The sequence below is a fragment of the Anastrepha obliqua genome, chromosome 1 (assembly GCF_027943255.1).
Source record: "Anastrepha obliqua isolate idAnaObli1 chromosome 1, idAnaObli1_1.0, whole genome shotgun sequence".
Lineage (NCBI taxonomy): Eukaryota > Metazoa > Arthropoda > Insecta > Diptera > Tephritidae > Anastrepha > Anastrepha obliqua.
Genome location: NC_072892.1, coordinates 39,687,452 through 39,706,820, shown reverse-complemented (window position 1 = coordinate 39,706,820; position 19,369 = coordinate 39,687,452). Strand labels below are relative to the sequence as shown.

The 19,369-nt window shown below is 36.1% G+C and overlaps 2 protein-coding genes and 1 long non-coding RNA gene across 3 annotated transcripts in view; 2 read left to right on the top strand and 1 right to left on the bottom strand.

Moving 5' to 3' along the window:
* LOC129253024 (DNA translocase FtsK) overlaps positions 1–5,994 on the top strand; it is a 39,134-nt gene extending 33,140 nt beyond the window's left edge. Inside the window, exons 2-3 of the mRNA XM_054891238.1 lie at positions 4,691–5,613; positions 5,679–5,994. Coding sequence (XP_054747213.1) covers positions 4,691–5,613; positions 5,679–5,904 — 1,149 coding nt within the window. The 3' untranslated portion in view covers positions 5,905–5,994. The remainder of the gene's footprint in view (positions 1–4,690; positions 5,614–5,678) is intronic.
* On the bottom strand, positions 5,959–6,846 carry LOC129253025 (histone deacetylase complex subunit SAP18). The gene is made up of 2 exons (XM_054891239.1): positions 6,664–6,846; positions 5,959–6,593 (listed from the first exon to the last, which is right to left on the bottom strand). The coding sequence occupies exons 1-2, from the start codon at positions 6,727–6,729 to the stop codon at positions 6,210–6,212; spliced, it is 450 nt and encodes a 149-aa protein (XP_054747214.1). The 5' UTR covers positions 6,730–6,846; the 3' UTR covers positions 5,959–6,209.
* Positions 6,847–8,555: 1,709 nt separating this feature from the next.
* LOC129240260 (uncharacterized) lies at positions 8,556–19,120 on the top strand. The gene is made up of 2 exons (XR_008582053.1): positions 8,556–8,973; positions 18,641–19,120. It is a non-coding gene; the product is annotated as an uncharacterized LOC129240260 (long non-coding RNA).
* The last annotated feature ends 249 nt before the right edge of the window (positions 19,121–19,369 follow it).

Below are 19,369 nucleotides of genomic sequence, written 5' to 3'. Positions count from 1 at the left end.
TGGCCGAATGCGGTCAATTTCCGAACATTGTGTTTTCTGAGGAGAAAAATTTTCAAATCGAGCAATTCATAAACTCCCAAAACGATAGGATTTACTTGACCGAGCGTTCATACGAGAATTTGAGTCATCGATTAGCCTCCAGGAGGCAGCATCCGCCACAGGTAATGGTTTGCCCCGCTGGAACCGCAGATTGGCGCTCTCCATTCGTTTTCATCAAGCCTGGCGTCAAGGTAAATGCGAAATATTATAGGGAACGTATTTTGAAGGTTGCTTTGAAGCCGTGAGCAGACAAATATTTTGGTGGGTGACCATGGGCGTTTCAACAGGACTCGGCACCGTCTTACAAAGCTCGAGTAAACCGCGAATGGCTAAAACAAACGTTCCAAACTTCATAACGTCCACATAATTGCTCTCAAATTCAACAGCCGCGAATCTGATGGATTATTCTCTTTGGGCTATTTTGGAGAGCAAGGTCCGAACTAAAAGATTCATCAGTTTCGAGGCATTGAAAACGCCATTGTCCACGAGTGAGCCGAAATGCCCCCAAGTCACATTAGGGCAGCTTGCGATTCGTTTCTGGACCATCTCAAGGCCATAGTCAAGGCAAAAGGTGGTCATATCGAGCAAAAGTAAATTGATTCTTAATTTTGTATTATTTTCACACATTTTTTAACTTGAATTGAATAATTTTCCAAACTAAATTTATGGACCTTTTAATTGGTTACACTTCGAGTGCCGGACCCTGTAATTATTATAAATATTAAATAAAACATTAAATAATAAAACAAAATGAATTAAATAAAAAATTAAGATAACATTAAAATTTATTTTCTTTAAAATAAAATTTCTTTCCAATAAAATAAAATGTAGTTTACAATAAATAAAAAAAGTTATAAATAATATTAAATTAAGTAAAATGTTAAAAAAATATTAATAAAACAAAATAAAGTTCTCAGTATTTTTTTTTTTTTTGCTTTTTCCCCAAGGATGACATTAGCATAGTTAGAATAATGGACTGGGCAACCTATGCGCATCACTACTCTGCAATCAACCCGAGCAGAAAGAAGCCAGTCTATGGCCCAAACATTGCTCCCCATGCGTTGAGACCCTTTACTCGTCTGCGGCTTGGCCATACCATTATAATCCATATATTCTCTATTACAACGATGCTTAAGCGGCACTTGTCCGTTCTGCGCAACGCCCAGAAACACCCTAGTCTGCCCAACAATTGGTACACGTCGACAAGAGATTTTGGAATACGCCAAGCCCATCGAGATGCTAAAAATACCCCACCGTTAAAAATGTATAATTTTCTGGAAGTGGATACGACAGAATGTCCCGTCCATGCTCTGAAAATAACTAGCATTAGAATTAAATTAATTTACAAGAAATTCAAGATAAAAAAAAATATTATACATTTTAAAATTATAATCTCATACTAAGATAAGTTAAAGCTATTATGGATAGAACTTCCCGCGTGCCACATCAAATTGTCTCAAAAAAGACGTTTTACGGTGACCACATATCTCTGAAGTGGATCCTCTTAAATTAAAAACCCAAACAGATTTCGTTAAAGTAATATTAAATCTAGTAATTAATCGAAGGAATAAGAAAAATAAATTTTATTGACAAAATGGGGGTTTCTCAAAAACAAGAAATCGATTTTTGACCAAAAATTTCGGTCTTAAATTGTTTATAAAAAAATATTTATCGATGACAAAAAAAACTTCCTTAATTACTAAAAAATATATTTAAGAGCTCGTGTTAAAATTTAAGACTAATCGGTTTAACCGTTTTCGAGTAATATTGGTCACCGACTTTGAAAACGCCATTTTGAGAAAAACGCGTTTAAAGTTTGAAAAGCACTTTACAAAGGATAAAATTTTTTTTTTCAAAGTTGCGTGTAACTTCGAAAATATTCACCGGATCGAAAATAAAAAAATCGATTTTTTTTTAATTCTATTATAACTGTATATAACTCCTTAATCTCAGCGAGATTTCTATTAATTTCTGATTGAGGGACTTCAATTTTTCACGGCTTCCTGGCGGCTGTCCTAAGTTTAACGAATTCCTCTGCAAAATGCTGTGAATAGTTGAAAAGCTACTTTTTGCGAAAATTTAGATCTCCTTTAATGTTTTTCCTTCATTTCGTAAATTACACTGTGTAACAAAAAAAAAAAACTAAATATACTTTTATGGAGATCTAGCACAACCGGTAGGTATAGAAAAACTAAGAAAAATGGTATAGGAGAATTTTACAATACACCCCCAAAATCTTATTTTATGGCAAAAAAACCGTTTTTCAGTAGCTTGATGTGAACAATCACTCCTAACTTCGACAATTTCCATCCGATTTCTAATTTTTTTTTTATTTCGAAAAAACAAAAACAAGCCTTTTTGACAGTGTGTTTATAATATTTTTTTCCTCCAAAATAGTTTCGTGCGTCTACCCATATTTTAAACCCCTTCTCGTATATCATTTCGCATTAAGTGAAAACTGCCGAAACCATCGAATTTTACTAACAGAATGAATGTTAAATTCTACCAACAGCGACGCGCTTCTGTGTGGGTAGCGGTTAGGGGTGGGACTATTCGAATAAATTTTAATTAGTAAGGTATTCGAATAGTAAGGTATTCGAATAGTAAACTATTCGAATAGTGAGGTATTCGAATAGTAAGGTATTCGAATAATGAACTATTCGAATTATTTGAAACGAATAGTATTATTCGTTTTATTCGAATAATGTTTATTCGAATATTATTCGAAAATAATCCCACCCCTACTAGCGGTGCCTTTGCAAAGCCTATTACGACTTAAAATTCCAAATGCTTATGTGATGTGAACTCAAGTAAGTTCATGTTTATAGCGGCTTGCGCTAAAATTCTTTCTGAGATATTGAATTATTCCTTTGAATAGAAGGGTAAGGGTTTATAAAGTGTTTTTCAGTAAGAGCGCTTCAACTTTTTTTTTGAATAAAACACAAACGGTTTGACTTTTTTAACTATTTTTTTTTTTTATTATCGAGTTTGAACATATACATTTAAGTATGAAATTCGATTTTTTTGCATGACCACCGCGTGCACGTTTTACGAAGTCCAATCGTTGAACCCAATTTTCGACCACTCTTTTGCATAAATCGGCCGAAATTCCAGCAATTACGCGTTCAATATTGGCTCTGAGCTCACAAATCGTCGCCGGCTTGTTACTGTAGACCAATGACTTCACATAACCCCAAAGAAAATAGTCTAGAGGCGTCAAATCACACGAGCGCGGCGGCCGTTCGACCGGTCCATTTCTGGAAATAATGCGCTCATCGAACTTACTCTTCAACAAATCAATTGTAGCGTGTGCTGTGTGGCTTGTGGCCCCGTCCTGTTGAAACCACATGTCGTCTAAGTCCATACCATTCAATTGCGGCCAAAAATAATCGTTTATCATGTCGCGGGATCGATTTCCATTCACAGTAACGTGGCGATCTTTCTCGTCAACGAAAAAATATGAGCCAATTACGCCGCCGGCATGTAAACCGCACCAAACAGTGATTTTTTCGGCATGCAACGGTGCCTCATGAATCACGTGTGGATTGCTTTCTGCCCAGTAACGCATATTTTGCTTGTGGACAAAGCCATTGAGCCAAAAGTGAGCTTCATCACTGAAGATGATTTTTTGGAAAATTTATAAATTTTCATAAAAAATTTGCACGATTATTTTCATAAAAAATTTGCACGATTTGCAATCGTTGCTCAAGTGTGTAGCGTTCCATGATGAAATGTATACTAATGAAGTTTACAAATGACAAGCGAAAAATAAAAAATATTGCGTCTTTCGCCCTCCCTATCGGAAAAAGTTGAAGCGCACCTATTGAAAAACGCTATATGTATGTATTAAAAAATGAGTTTTTTAATGTTAACCTGAATAAAATAATCTTTTTTTTTACTTTCTGCTAGGAAAATTCGTTTTCCGAATAATTTTGTGAGCCACTGTGCGCGATGTACTGCATAATGTGCATATCTGTGCCCAATATCTCATTTGGTTAAGCAGCCTTATCACTAATCTCGAAATTTCCAATTCCATACCTACGACGTATGAATAGTGAAGAAAAACTTCAATTCGTCCCAAAAACTCATTCACGCACGCGTGTTAGGTAACTCAAAAAGTTTACGAGGTATTTGACCGCATTACGTGTGCACCAGTAACAACTTCACTGTCACTCCGCCAAAGCTTTGGGCGGTGATGTCAGCGTCACCTTTATGGTCTCAAGCGAATGGTTAACCGTAATTAATGAAAGGCACTCGACACTTGGCAAATTTAACATGCAGCAAAGGCACTTGCCACATGACAGCCACAGCGAACAAGTGAATGAATCGAATTCATGCAACGCAAAATGTATCGCAGCACTATTAGAGTGTAACGGCAATAAAAATTTGGAGGTAATATGTATGGGAAATTAAATGAAGCTAGAAAAAATACCTCTTACGATGTGCACACGCATACACATACGCACAAGCCTATCTAAAACCTATGTAATTATACGCAACTTTTGTTAATGGCGCATGCGCGCTGCGTCCAGCGACTGGTAAAAGTACTGACGCAATTCATGTAGAGTAACAGTTTTCCCTTTTACTTGTTTTCTCATAAAGCTTACACACTTACAAATATCTGATTCGCTTTTATTTTTATATTTTGCAGTTCACCGCTTTGCTTGCCCTTGTGTCGGTGTTGGTAATCGCTCAAGCACAGACTGGACCGTTTCCACCGCGTCTGAGCATACCCGGCGCTGTGCCGGTGGGTGGACCTGCACTAGCTGTGCGCCCACAATTCCGAAATGATAAATTAGTACGCGTACGCCGTCCCATCGCACTGCGCGCACAAAACACTTACATTCCATCGGCAGCGCCACGCATTCAAGAGGAGTCCAAACCGGTTACCGAATCCAATGAAGAGGAGCAACCGGACGTCTTCTTGCCACAACTGTTGCGCGAACAACAATTAGCGCAGGCGCAGCAAGCACAATTCCAACAGCAGGCTAATGCTTTCCTCAATGGCGAAGCTAATTCCATTCAGGACTCCCCTTCGTTGTCACAACTATTACATGAGGATGAACAAATACTTGCACCTTCGCCGCAACCAGTCTTGACATCAACGCGCTTCCCTGAACGTCCCACACCAGCGGTGCCTGCAACGTCACTACCATCCAACAACCGTCCCGTCTTCAATGACTACGGCATCGGTAGCTTTGGGGCACAGCGTTTCGGTTTGGAGCGTCCACAGCAGAGTGCACCTGCGCCCCAACAGCCGCAACGTGTGAATGTTATACGCACACGCCCACAAGTTCGTGAACCGCGTCCACAATACGAGGCGCAATCAGCACCACAACCAGCCCCGGCCCCTGTGCGTTCTCGTCCACGTCCGACACCTGCCCGACCGGCAATTGAGTACAATCAAGTGCAGCAGGATGAACGAGAGCAAACACAGCAACGTCGTCAACGTCCAGTGGCTCAAACAATACGCAAGTGGCGTGAAGAAAATGAGGATGGCTCTATTACATGGGGCTATGAGAATGACGATGGCTCATTCAAGGAGGAAATCATCGGCACTGACTGTATTACAAAGTCGGTTTTTTTTTAAATCCTCTAAACTAAATTCTTGATAATATTAATTTTATTGTTACTTGCAGGGGCACCTACGGCTACATCGATCCCGATGGCAACAAACGTGAATACCACTATGAGACTGGCATCAAATGTGATCCGAATACGCGCGAAACTGAGGAGGAGCTTCAACAGAATGCTTTCATCAACTACGAACAAAACACTGCAGTGCTTCCCAATGGCGTTGAGATTGACATGTCGCAGATCGGCAAAAAGAAATCTAAACGACCGAACTCCATCTACAGAAATTAATTTTATAGCATCTATGTATAAATATTTATATATTTAAGTGAATATCAGATATCATTTACAGTTTTAATTATAAATTTGTTGTAATTTTTATTTCATTGTATTTTTTCTGCATAAACGATTTTAACTTTTGTCTAAGCGCAAAAGCTTAATCGTACGCGTACATCCAGAGCGTGTACAAACTTTTTCATACAAAATATTAAAAGGAAAAATAATTGAAAATTAAATAACGCTACACAAGGTACCTTAAATACAAACTCGGGCACTGTTCCCATCATTCCATGTGAACAGCGCACTTATATTGCTTACTAATACGGTCTTTGACGGCGTATAGGCGGCAAACGGTTTGGTGGTGTGATGGAAATATCTAAAAAGTCGCCAATACAGAATTTAGCTTGCGCCAATGTTTTAGTGTCGTCTGCACCTTTCTGGCCCGTACATGTGACACCAATTTCACGCATCTGATAGTGATTGTTGCGGTAATTCGGAAAAACTATTGCAAAGTCGAAGTAAGTGCCTTTTTTGCGTGTGTCAGGATTTACATCGCGAACTAGCGAAGTTAGCTCGTGAAGAGTAGCATCTTGCCAGGTATAAATCTGCAATTCATTGCTGGGTACATTGCCATACATGTATTCAGATACGGAATGGTGCCGACCAGTAGAGCAGAATACGCGCAGCAGGAGTGGGCAGGTCTGCAAATAACATAGAGACAACAATAAATAAACAATTGGGTTAAGCCGGAAAAAACGGCAACCTACAAACCTTCTCACGATCTATTGGTTTTATGTGAGACTTTTCTTCAACAATCATCGACTCAACGTTTGCCATAATTACTGCTTTAAGAATTCTATATTGTATGTTTTAGTTAAATTTACCCTTTTCTTGAACAATTTTAAGATTAATTCAACACTACATAAAAGACGAGCCAAACACGATAAATGAAACTTTTGACAGTTAGTGATACTGCAGTTCCACCAACCTTACTTCCCACACACAGGGTTGCACACGCAGACTTTAGGCTTGTTCTCATTATCACAAATTCAATTGCATGCGCAAACCATGGGTAATAGCACGACTACTGATGAGCAAGCAATTTATTAGTTAACGCAGTCAAAACACATATGTAAAAGCAAGCAGGCACAGTTCTTGGTCTACCCCGCTGCCAAAAGTCAACTTTATCATGACTGAAAAAGTAATGCCAATTATTAGATGCATTTTAGAAATTCAAGGAGGTACATCCATACATTCTTTTTATGAATGATTTGGTGATTTTTAAGAATTTTCGATACCTAAACCGAATTCATCTATGTCTCGTAGACATTTGGACTTATTTCACTACTTACCACTGGACCAATTTAATGTATCCGTAAGTGAAGGCTTAACTCACATCTACACCTTTTATAGATTATTTCAAAAAAAAAGCTATCTTAAATCAGAAATTTCAGATGAAGACGGCGAATTTGTACTGTTAAAACATATCTGTCTTAACAAGTTTCTTGACATTTCGTACTTTGTCAACCCAATTTTCATTTTATGGCGGTATTTGCTGTCAAAGCATATGCGGTTTTGTGTGGAAATTTTTCTCATTACCGCCTCATCTTATACTACGTTTACATACTTGTATAAATATATTATCTACTTTTTCGTGCTTAACTCCCAGTCCGTAATTAAAAAGCGAACTTGCTCATACACAATTTCTCTCCCAAAATCTGAGATTATAAAATAATCCTAAATTATAACACATACAACCCTGTGTTATCGATAATAATTTTAACGAATGTGAGGAGAAACGTGAAAGTAAAAACTGAATGAAATGAATGCCGACAATGAAAAACGGTTTGTAGGCATAATTCTTATAAAAATTTTTGTTAGGTATTATTAACTATGCAGTCATATTATAGATAGAGCATGTATCCATTGACGCTTTGGCCTTTATTGCTTATTATAAAATGGAATAAGGAATGTCGCGTGTGAATTGCTGCCATAATTTTTTGCCACCTCAGTAACTTTCGTTTAAGGATTTCCTCCAACTGTCTATCACTAGTAGACAATTGAGCAGGTCAATTAGCTAATCCTTCTCCTTATATTTTCTTTATATCGTTAATAATAATTAAAAAAATCAAAGCAATTTCTATGAAGTAAAACCTTTCAAAACAATATTGACAGGTGATTGTCAATTTTGCAGGTAATCTGCAATATGTGAACGGGTAGATTAATTTGTTGATTTCCTGCTAATTACTGCATATATAAACGTACTTTTACTCAATTTTTATTTGTTGTAGTGAAACTGAAATGTTTAGAGAGCAAGTTGCTCACATAAGAAAACGCGACAAAATCAAAACAGAAATTTGACAGATATTAAGAACCACTTAGTAGAAAGTATAGCTATGGAGTTAGAAAGCTATGCAAAGTGGTAAAGCGATTTAACATGTGGTATGCTATAAAATAACTCCCAATTCATCACTCAGTCGTTTCTTTGCTCAAAGGAGTGTTTGTGTTCACGGTTTAGTGAGGTTTGTTTTGTGCTGTTCTTTATCACCCACGATCTTTTATTCTTGTTTATTGCCCAGTTATTGTTATGTTTGTCATTTATCATTTCCTATTTTTATATAGATTTTTGCTTGTTTAGTTGGCAACGCGGCTGAAAATTGTTTGGATTTTGATGAATTTGCAACCACAATTATTCGAACGTCGGTGGAAGCTGTGTAAATTTGCGGAGTACAAAGTGCTATTTATCCCCACTATTATTTCAACGCAATAAGCAAATTTCTTACTAAAGAAAGTGTGTATTTAGTTGAGTAAAGTGAAAAACGCCATAATTATAGTGGTATGTGACAAGTGAGAAATAAATTGAAAGCAGGTCTAATTATAAATAGTAAAAAGTGTGTTGCAAGAGACGAAAAATTTGCCAAGCACAGTGTAGCACAAAAAAAATTGCCGATATAGTGAAAGCTAACTAGCACATATTTCGGTTGTTGGATGCTAGAATTTGTCCATTCGCTTCCATTATCAGCAAAGAATTACAGTTCGAGGAAGTCAACTATTTCGGATTTTCCACAGCCTTGCTATCGGGTGAGTTGTGCAAAATACACAGCTGTCAAATTAGAATTTTCCGAATTGCTACAAAACAATGGGGAAACTTGAGAATATGTAAAAACAAGAATGGGTTACAGCTTATGTAATTTAGTGGAAATTATGAAAAGTAATGTAATAAGTAATGAATTGAAACATAAGCCCAAAGTAGAAATTGCGACTTACAGAATTTTAGAGATGTTTGCCGACAGCACAGTTTGCGGTACCGCAATTGTCATCAGTAGCTATTAACGGCATTTTCTCGAATGGATTTTTCTAAATGATTCTAATATACATATGTATGTAGGTATATATAAACTTTATAATGTTTGCTTGTACATGATTTGACAGTTGATTCCTTTCACTTTTCTATTTTCCTTTATTTTCAATCGATTTCGCTGTTTTAATGAATCACAAATATCGCACAAATATATGTATGCAAGTATGTATATCCATGTATATGTATGTATGTACATTTTCTTAAATTTGCGAATTATTACCGCTTGCTGTTTCTGGTATTTCTACACCTCCCTGTTTGTTTATGCAACGAATTGTTTGTAAACAAGGGAAATAACTATAAATTTAATAAAAAATAAAATAAAACAAATAGTCCGATAAGAATACAGTTAGGTATGAAATAACCTGAAATCGGTACAAGTACCGCTTGACAAAAAATTGTGCAAGCTCGTAAAAAATATTTCTTCATGCAAAATTTATTTAATTTAAAAACCGGAAGAAAAGCATGCGGCTCAACTCTATCTGTGTAAAATTCTCCAGATCTAAAAATAACATGCGTATAAGTAGCATGCACACACCCATATGTGTTTGCATATATAAGAGCATCCATATATAGGTTTTATATTTACTCAAACCTCGTTAATCTTTAGGGTTATCGATTATAGGTGTGATTCCCGGTGTCAAACAAGAATTTAAGGCGGGTATTATATAATACACAAATATTATTTACAAAATCAACAATAGGAGCCCTGCAGGCTGCAGTCTTTAACGGCTTACAACTTAAGTTCTGATTATGCGCACTTAGCTAAAATTTTAAACTTTCGGATAAAATTCTATTGAATGCATTTTACATACAGTGGTAGCCATATCATATGCAACAAACACAGTATTTACGAAAAATTGTTTGTACTTTACCATTAAACTTTACAGAATGTTGATTGAATGTTACCTTTATAACACAACTTAAAAAGTACGTGGACAAAACAAAAGCAACTTTTTGAAAGCTATCGTGAAAAATAGTGAAACTAGTATTTTGTGGCAAACCCATTGCATTTTATGACTTCGGCGCATCGTTTCGGCATTGACGCAATTAAATTATCAATGGTTTTCATCGGGATCGATTTCCAGGCTTCTTGAAGTTTATTAAAAAGTTCATCGCCATTTCTAATGCTAGTCCTGTCTATCCGCCTGTTAACCAGTTCCCACAAGTTCTCAATCGGGTTGAGATCCGGGGACTGTGGTGGCCATTCCATAACATCAACTTTATTTTCGGTAAACCAAGACTTTACATATTTTGCCGTGTGTTTCGGATCATTATCCTGTTGGAAGACCTAACGCACCGGCATTTCCCAATCAGCATATGGCAGCATTACGTCTTCCAAAATGTATTTGTAGCCATAGCGGTCCATAATTCCATTAATTTTATGTAATGGTCCAACTCCATTTGCAGAAAAGCAGTCCCACACCATACTATTGCCTCCACCATGCCCTACCGTGTTCTTGCAATAACGAGGATCATACCGTTTATTCACTGGACTTCTCATATAAGACATTCCATCACTACCTATCAAGTTAAATTTTGACTCATCGCTGAAAAGGACTGTTTTCCATTTGCTGATCGGCCAATTTAGATGCTCCTTGGCGAATTTCAAACGCTTTGCCTTGTTCTTCATTGAAATCATAGGTTTGTGTGCAGGACGGAGTGAAGCTTTCAAAAGGCGTCTACGCACACTTCTCGTGGATATTTGGAAATTTAAGTGTTTTATTATTTGTCTTGGAACAATTTCAGGATTCTTTTTTGCCAGTTGTACCTACTATCAGGTTGTCTGTCCTTTGGCTGGTTTTGCGTGTGCGCCCTCCTCGGTGAATAACAGCAACCCCTTTTCTTGTAACAAACCTTTTAATTATCCGCGAAATCGTACTTTTGTGTATGCTGTATTTTGCACATATGCCTTTCTGTGTCATTCCTGTCTGAAAATCTGCAATAATTCTCTTCCGAAGTTCAATTCCAAATTGGTCTCTTGCCATTATCAAAACCGCGAAACTTTATTTAAATAAACACTAATTTATTTGCAGGAACGGTTGATATTATGTTATATGCAGTATACAAGCTATTTTGAGTGACAGATAAACCAAAGACAACGAATAAAGTACCGTTACAATAGTGTTACTTAAACTATTTTGAAGAGTTGCATTTGTTTTGTGCATGCTCTTTTAGGATTGATGTAAAAATGGGAGTCTATCTTCTTTAAGGGAACAAATACTTTTCGTTTGAAAACGTAAAATAAAAATGTATTCTGCATTCGAAACTAATATAATTTCTCATTAAATCAACATTCTGTAAATTTTAATGATAAAATATGTACACATTTTTGCAAATAGGATGTTAGTTGCATATGATATGGCCACCACTGTAGGTATGTCTGATTGGCCGGAAATTAGCACAACATACGAAAAATTAGCTGTCTGTTGAATCTATATTTTGCTGAAAGTCGTGTTAAGTGACATTTCAAATACAGTGGTACCAATAGCAATATTTTTATAAGTATAAGGAAAATCATATTACCATATTATTTAATATAAAGAAATCGTAAGTGTAATATGATTCGTTTTTAAAATACTGACTTCTATATATGATTGTATGCGAAGCATAATCAGCCATAAGAAGTTCTGCGGATTACGCTTAATCAGATCTTTAGTAGTGCGCTTTGCTACCATTTATTGTGACCATGATTTTGAAAAAATTGGTAACATTTTTAGCAATGTGAAATTTACCAAAGGTAAGGATTATATATTTACAAGGTTTGACCAATAACTATGGTGAAAAAGAAAATTGTGAGGGGAACTTCGGTTGCCACGTCATGACAGCCGAATTCAGCACGATCATTCCATATGTATTCACACACTCATCCAATCAGTCGTTGTTCAGACAGCAATGAAGTAGCATAAACCGCCACTGTGCTGTTATTTTTTGTATATTACCAATACAATCTGAGTTTTTTTTCTAAACAAACTACTCCGTGACCCCAGTTACGTCAGCCTATCAGCTGGTTCTCTCAAATTTACTGAGAGCCGGTTAAGGCTCTGTTTTTAGCCACACCTTCTGAATGCTTCTCACTATATACCAGAGGGTGTGGTCAAAATATATTTTTATGTAACTGACCTCCTCGCTTGCTTGAAAATTCGCTTGTGCCCTTCGCCCATTTGTTGACAGACCATTTGAAAGTATAAAATTTGTAACATATCGTCTATCAAGAAAGTTTGAGGCTACGAAATGAGAAAATAGTTGTCAAACTGTAGAAATAACAGATGGAAGCAAAAGACAAAGCTTACCACAAAATAGGCGAGAGAAAGCAGACTTCCTACTTCTAGCGAATTTCACTTGCAGCATTCCGCTGGGTTTATCAAGAAAGCGAGCGGTCCAATTAAATAAAAACCGCCAGTAAGGCCTGTGCTAATCAGTAGAAAAGTTCTATGCTAAAAAAACTTTTTATTACGGTGAGAAAATTTGACATTTCTGTTAAGCCAATTCGTAACTTTTTACTTCTGGAAACTTTTGACAAAAATGTAAACACACATTTTGTTTGCCATTCTTATCACACTTAAAATGGGGTTTATCTAATTTTTCTTGTAACGATTGTATACGGAATACCAAAGATGTTGCTGTTGACTGCAGAGTTGCCAACTTTTGAGTTTCAAAAAGCACTAAATTTAAAAAAATTACAAAGCACACTAGTAAAAAAGTGGGAAAGTGGTTTAAGGTCAATAGGCTTATTCTCAGGGATTGACCCTCACGGCTGCTAGGCCTTAATCCAATGTAGCAGCTGTGACGTAAAGTTCAAGAGAAGGTTGTAACTTTTAAATGAACAAATAATTTGTGGTTGTGGTTGTAGCAGCATAAATATATCCCATAAATGTTTGGGGAATGCTGACGGAGTTACAGGCTGGCCGGATAAAAATCCAGGTTGTTCCGGTAACGTAACGAATGTTTATGCTGTTACAACAGCATCTTTATTCTTTCTATAAATAATTCTTCTTCTAAGGTTTCCTCGTTTTTTTATGAGGTAATTTGCTAAGCTTAAATTTATTTGTTCACTTCGTGCCAGCTGGTGTCGAAATATCAAAACTCGCAGCATATTTTCGAGTTCACATGGATTCAGTGGCAGCAAATGCTTCGTTATCCCATCGCAGGGTTGTATTTATAACTTTTCTACGGCGGCCTCAGTGCTAGTGCTAAGGCCGATTGTAGCAAGTTAGGCCCGCACTTATTTAGATTAGAACCCGACCATGTAGATATTCATACGTATAAATCTTAAATCAATTCCTCTCCCCCTTGATCCGTACTCCGCCACGTGTCCGTGAGATGACGTTTGTTGTTAGATGACCTGGAAATACTTTATGGAGCATCGATCTGGGTACGCAAGGAAGCCAAAAACAATCCGATCTAATGGGAAAAAGTGTGCACTGCTTCCCCCAAACTTTTTGTAATGTAGGTATTTTAATTTTTAAAACGGGTTTGAAAGTAATAGTTTTAATAATAATTTTTGGAAGAGGGAATAAATGGGGTTTTTAGTAATCTGAGCCTATTTACCTCACTTTCGTTCTTATACGAAATTGCGTAGAACTTTAAAATGAAGTGAGACAGATGACATTGAAACTATTGGAATGTTTATTTTATGCCGTGACTGATACTAAGGAAATGCATCTGCGGTTTAAAGTCATTGGTTTATCGAGATTTTTTTTTCTTGTTCACTTCTCTCGGGAGCATAGGACCTCGACAATACTTGTCTTGCGTTGGTTTCGTTAATCTATTTGATTTCTGACAGGGTAGGTGAATAGCCTGCCGCTATCCAGATAAAATAGTTAATTAAAATGTACAATTCATAACTATTTTCATGAAATTAATCGTTGGTAGTGCCCAGCATTCTTTTGAATAATGGAAGATTTGCATGAAGCGTTTTGGGGGTGAAGTAGAGATTTTTATTGTAGGTGGCAATATCCTCGATTTCACTCTGGGGCATTTCGACGGGCCAGTAAATATGCACCTTCGGTAACCTCTCAAAATAACATTAACCGACTAACAAAGAATTGCTGCTAACTTCCAACTGAGCATTCTTAGTGGAACACCCAATATTGAAACGAACTGAAAGTTTCTTAAAATTCTTGTCACAACTTTATTTTTAATTAAATTATAATTAAAGTAAAATTGGCAAAAATGGTCATTACCTGTATTTGATCTTGGCGGGTTTTCCCTCAGTATGCAAATAACACATGTTTGAACTTGTTGGTGCACATTATATTTATAATATGTATCGTTTTTTTCTTTTTGCAGTAAAACGCCTTGTTCCGCATTTCAAGGTTTATTCTCTTGGGTAATTAATTCTTTGTAGATTATATATTTAGCTGGAAATCGCTTTCTCGGCATAATTTTCTGCCTTGAATTGTCGGTGTTGCATGTATTGGTAGAAGCGCACACACATACATACTTACCTACACACCCACGTTCATACGGAAAATGCAAGTTTTTTAAATTAATAATGGCAAATATTCAATTGTAAGCGGTTTTAATTTCATAGATTAATATGGCAAATGTAAATAATAATTCAATGAACTTTTAAAACCTAAATTAGTTTTAATAAGAATAGAAATATAAGGAAATAAATTGGAAATATTAATTTGGCCATTAAAATAGGTACGGAATAGAAATAATTACGACACAAAAAGAACTTAGCTCTTCTTCTATTAAAAATTCTGTTTAAATAATCGAAGTTTAATCAATAACCACTGTGTCCACATGATTGTCAAAGACTTTTTATATTCGATTTGCCATAGAATTGATAATGCTACGACAGGCTTCTGTGGGAGTGGAATACTATAGTTCTTTGATTTTTTGCCATAAATCTTTTTACTTGTGAATGTTTCTTCCCGATTCGCTTCTTTAAATCTCCCCAAATAAAAACCATTCACGCCCTTACTTTGAGGAGTGCTTTGGGTCATTATCTTGCATAAAAAGCCACCGAAGTGGTATATTTTCCTCAGTAAATGGTAGTATTACTTCTTGAAATATTTGTTTGTAAATAATTTTGTCCATTTAAGTGGTTGTATTTTTTTTATGAACCGTGGTGAGAACTCTTGTCCTTTAAGACGTCTGACATTTCACCCAGCATCATTTCCAAATAATTTTTTTTTTTTTTTCATCGCTCCAAAGTACATATGTGATACCATTTTTTCTTACCCTCTGGCCCACACCATGGACCACACCGTGCTCTTGTGCAAAATTTTTCCTTTTGCTTAAACTTGCTTGTTTCAACAGAGGAACGTTGGTAGGTTCGTGTGGTACGGTGTCAATTGTACAATTCTCGCTGATACGCTGATATGTTGTTGATTTAAGCTGTAATGATGTTTGATGGCTTAAAAGAATCCCTCTTGGCAAGACTCACAATTAAATTATTAGCAGATGAAGTCGTTTTCATTTTTCCACCACATCGTTCTGTGGAATTTTTGGCCTTGAGGGCATTTACAACAAACTTTCTGGAACGTCCAAGTGACTTAACGATAAATTTGTACAATTTTTTTTTTTTTTTGTTTTCGAAGATTGACAACAAGCCTTCGCTCCTTAACTGTGCAATGCTACGAACGATCCATCTTTAAAAAAACGATATTTTAATTATTAGTTATTAAATTCGCTATTTACGTTACATTCAGTTTTCTTTTTTCCACTTAATTAGTTAAAATGCAAGAGTTATCCGCAAAGTACCTATTTTAGTGGCTACGTAAATTTAAACTTCATAAAAATAACGCAACTTAATATAACGGGTTTTCTAATTCACAACGAAAGAGTAATGCCATGTGTAAAAAAAGCGAAATTTTCATAAAAGCTTTTGCTTTCGTTATATGGAAAAAATGCGCAACATTCTTAGGGAAACAAATTCTCAAAAATCAACGCAATATTTTAGTCAATTCAAACTTGCAGTTATTTTAAAGCGTTTTTCAATAAGAGGTGTTATTTTGATATTGAAAGAAAAATGCTATTTTTTAATATAAATGATCGGATGTTTATTTCATTATAAAAAGGAAGGTATGCCGTTAATGGTGGAAAATAATATCAGGCAAATGACCACCACGACCACGCTTACAGGACAATATCCTTTTCATGAAATTTTCCACAACCGAATTGCAAAGTGGCTGCCCTATGTCCTCGATAGCCTCACAAATTCCATCTTTGAAGTATTGAATCGACCCTGGGCTGTTGGCGTAGAACTTCTCTTTCACGTGGTCCCAAAGAAAGAAGTCACAAGATCTCGGTGGCCAATTGTGATCACCTCTTCAATGGTTTCGTTGCTTATGTGGCACGTAGCGCCATCTTGTTGAAAATAAACGTTGTCCAGATCAATACCATCCAATTCCGGCCCTAAAAAATCGTTAATCATCTCTCGATAGCGATAGATAACACCTGTTATTGGAAAATCCTTTACTAAAATTCAATGGGCTGTAAAACTGCGTACTCTATGTTTTTAATGCTGATTAAGAAAATTTGAAATTTTTACTAAAACTATTATATATCGAATTTTTACATGCCTTGTAGAAAGCTTTAAACTTTGATTTATATGAAATTTGCTGTAAAGTAAACTATATATTAGTATAGAGATTTTTTAATATTAAAAAAAAAAAAACTAAAAAAAGTAGGCAAAACTACTCAAAACATCCTGCATTTATTATTTTGAACGAAGTATACATATGTATGTATTGTACAAAGCTAGCTTTCGTATAAAAGAAAATTTCCATTCGATTGATTAATTTTCTATATCCACTTGAAACATACACATTTTATTTATTCAATTTTTTTTGTTGCATAAATTAGTTGCTAATTCTGGGTTGCTGTCTGTAAGTGTACATATGTATCTTATCATTGGTGTTGTTGGCGTAATAAAACAAAAACAAAAAAGAATTATAAAGTATGAAAAATTTTCAAGTTCAAGTGTGCTGAGATTTTCGTATCCATGCGTCAGCACCAACAGCAGCAGCTCCACCGGTATCAATACTAGCAGCCGTAGCAACAACAACGCAACGAAAGTTACTTTTTTTGCTTTTGGTTTTTATTTAGCCTACGTGGAAAGTTTTCCCCCTTCAAAGCTATACATTTGTGACCTTCGGTACCAATATGCGCCATAAATATTGGAATCTGAAAAAACGGGCGTATTTCAAAACTCTAATTGGCAGAAAATGGTTTTCACCTTTTTTTAAATTATATTTGCGGCCACAAGCAATAAACGCAAAAGTCGGCTTAGTAAGAAATTTTGTTATGAACATCTATGCCAGCAACGAAGTCCAATATTTAGGTGAAATCGCTGCCGTCATTTCTAATCATATTTAAACAAAAAATGTATTAAAAATATGTTGGCCTAAGGTATTGGCTTCTGTCTAATATACTGTCATATCGAGTATTTTTGCTTGAAATCATGATTTTCGACTTAGCCGATTATTGCTTGTGGCCACAGATGTATGTGCATATGTATGCTTTTATTCATTTGTATTATTTAAGTAAAGGTATGCCTGCAAATAGTCGTAAAATTGAATTTTTCACCCGATAATTTGCCATTTTCGCGCTCGAGATTTTCCATCAAAAATTTTTCTATTATAAATATCTATTATTAAATTTGTATAATTTAGTTTGTTGGTTGTTTAGAATTTGTTTAGTTATAAAAATATTTTGGGCGCTTATTCTTTGATTAGAGGAGAGCGGTTGTCTACCTTAAAACTCGCTAATTTTTTTATATATATTTGATTACATTAGAAAAGTTATAAAAGGTGGGGTATTAGTTAGACAATATGTTTTTGTTTCAATTAAGATCATTTATTAATTTCAAACGAGCTGTAAGTACTATTTACTTGTATGTGGTGGAAAGGCCAACTGACATTTCGTTTAGGATGTAGGGTTGGGTTAAAGATTAGAGGAGCGTTAAAGGGATTCTCCGGGAGAAAACATAGGTATAAGATATCAACTTTTTAATGTGATTCTTCAGAAAATATAAAAGATATTAGCTTTTCTTCAGGAGGTATAAAAAGCATCGAGTTTTTTGTGTGCTCTTGAGATTTAGAAGATATCTGTCTTTCTTAAGGTCTTTTCCAGAAAATATAAAATATATCAGTGTTTTATAGTATTCTCTCGAGAGATATGGAAGATATCCATTTGTTTAAAATGTTTCCCCGTAATTTAGAAAATATCAGCCTTTCTTAAGATTTATCTCGGAAAATATAATATTTCCTCGGGAGATATATAATCTATCAGCTTTTTTAAAGCATTTCCTCGGATAATGCAGAAGATATTCAACTTTTTTAAGCGTTTCTTCAGGATGTATAGAAGATATGAAGTTTTTAATAATGTTTCTTCTGGAGATATAAACTTTTTTAAGGTATATTTTTATTTAAGGTATGTCGGTCACCGCAGCCGAATGGGTTGGTGCGTGAACTTCTCTTCTTCTTAATTGGCGCGATAACCGCTTATGCGATTTTGGCGGAGTTTAACAAAGCGCGCCAGTCGTTTCTTTCTCGTGCTAACCGGCGCCAATTGGACACACCAAGTGAAGCCAAGTCCTTCTCCACCTGATCTTTCCAACGCAGAGGAGGCCTTCTTCTTCCTTTACTACCACCAGCTGGTACCGCATCGAATACTTCCAGAACCGGTGCATTCGTTCGACATGACCCAGCCAGCCTAGCCGCTTGATCTTTATTCGCTGCGCTATGTCTATGTGGTCGTAAAGCTCATACAGCTCATCGTTCCATCGTCTACGAGCCGTTGCCAAAGTGCAAAGGTCCAAAAATCTTACGCAGAATCTTTCTCTCGAACACTCCAAGCGTCGCTTCATCGGATGTTGTCATCGTCCACGCTTCTGCGCCATACGTTAGGGCGGTAAGTGAACTACCATTCGGAATTTACAGAGAGAACGTAGGTTCGAATCTCGGTGAAACACCAAAATTAAGAAAACCATTTTTCTAATAGCGGTCGCCCCTCGGCAGGCAATGGCTAACCTCCGAGTGTATTTCTGCCGTGAAAAAGCTCCTCATAAAAATATTTGCCGTTCGGAGTCGGCTTGAAACTGTAGGTCCCTCCATTTGTGGAACAACATCAAGACGCACGCCACAAATAGGAGGAGGAGCT

What these genes read in the sequence shown, in the direction of transcription:
- LOC129253025 (XM_054891239.1), bottom strand. Translation starts at nt 6,729, where the DNA reads ATGGCAAACGTTGAGTCGATGATTGTTGAAGAAAAGTCTCACATAAAA. An exon ending in AACCAATAGATCGTGAGAAG is followed by an intron (nt 6,594 to 6,663) that starts GTTTGTAGGTTG and finishes TGTTATTTGCAG; the next exon opens with ACCTGCCCACTCCTGCTGCG.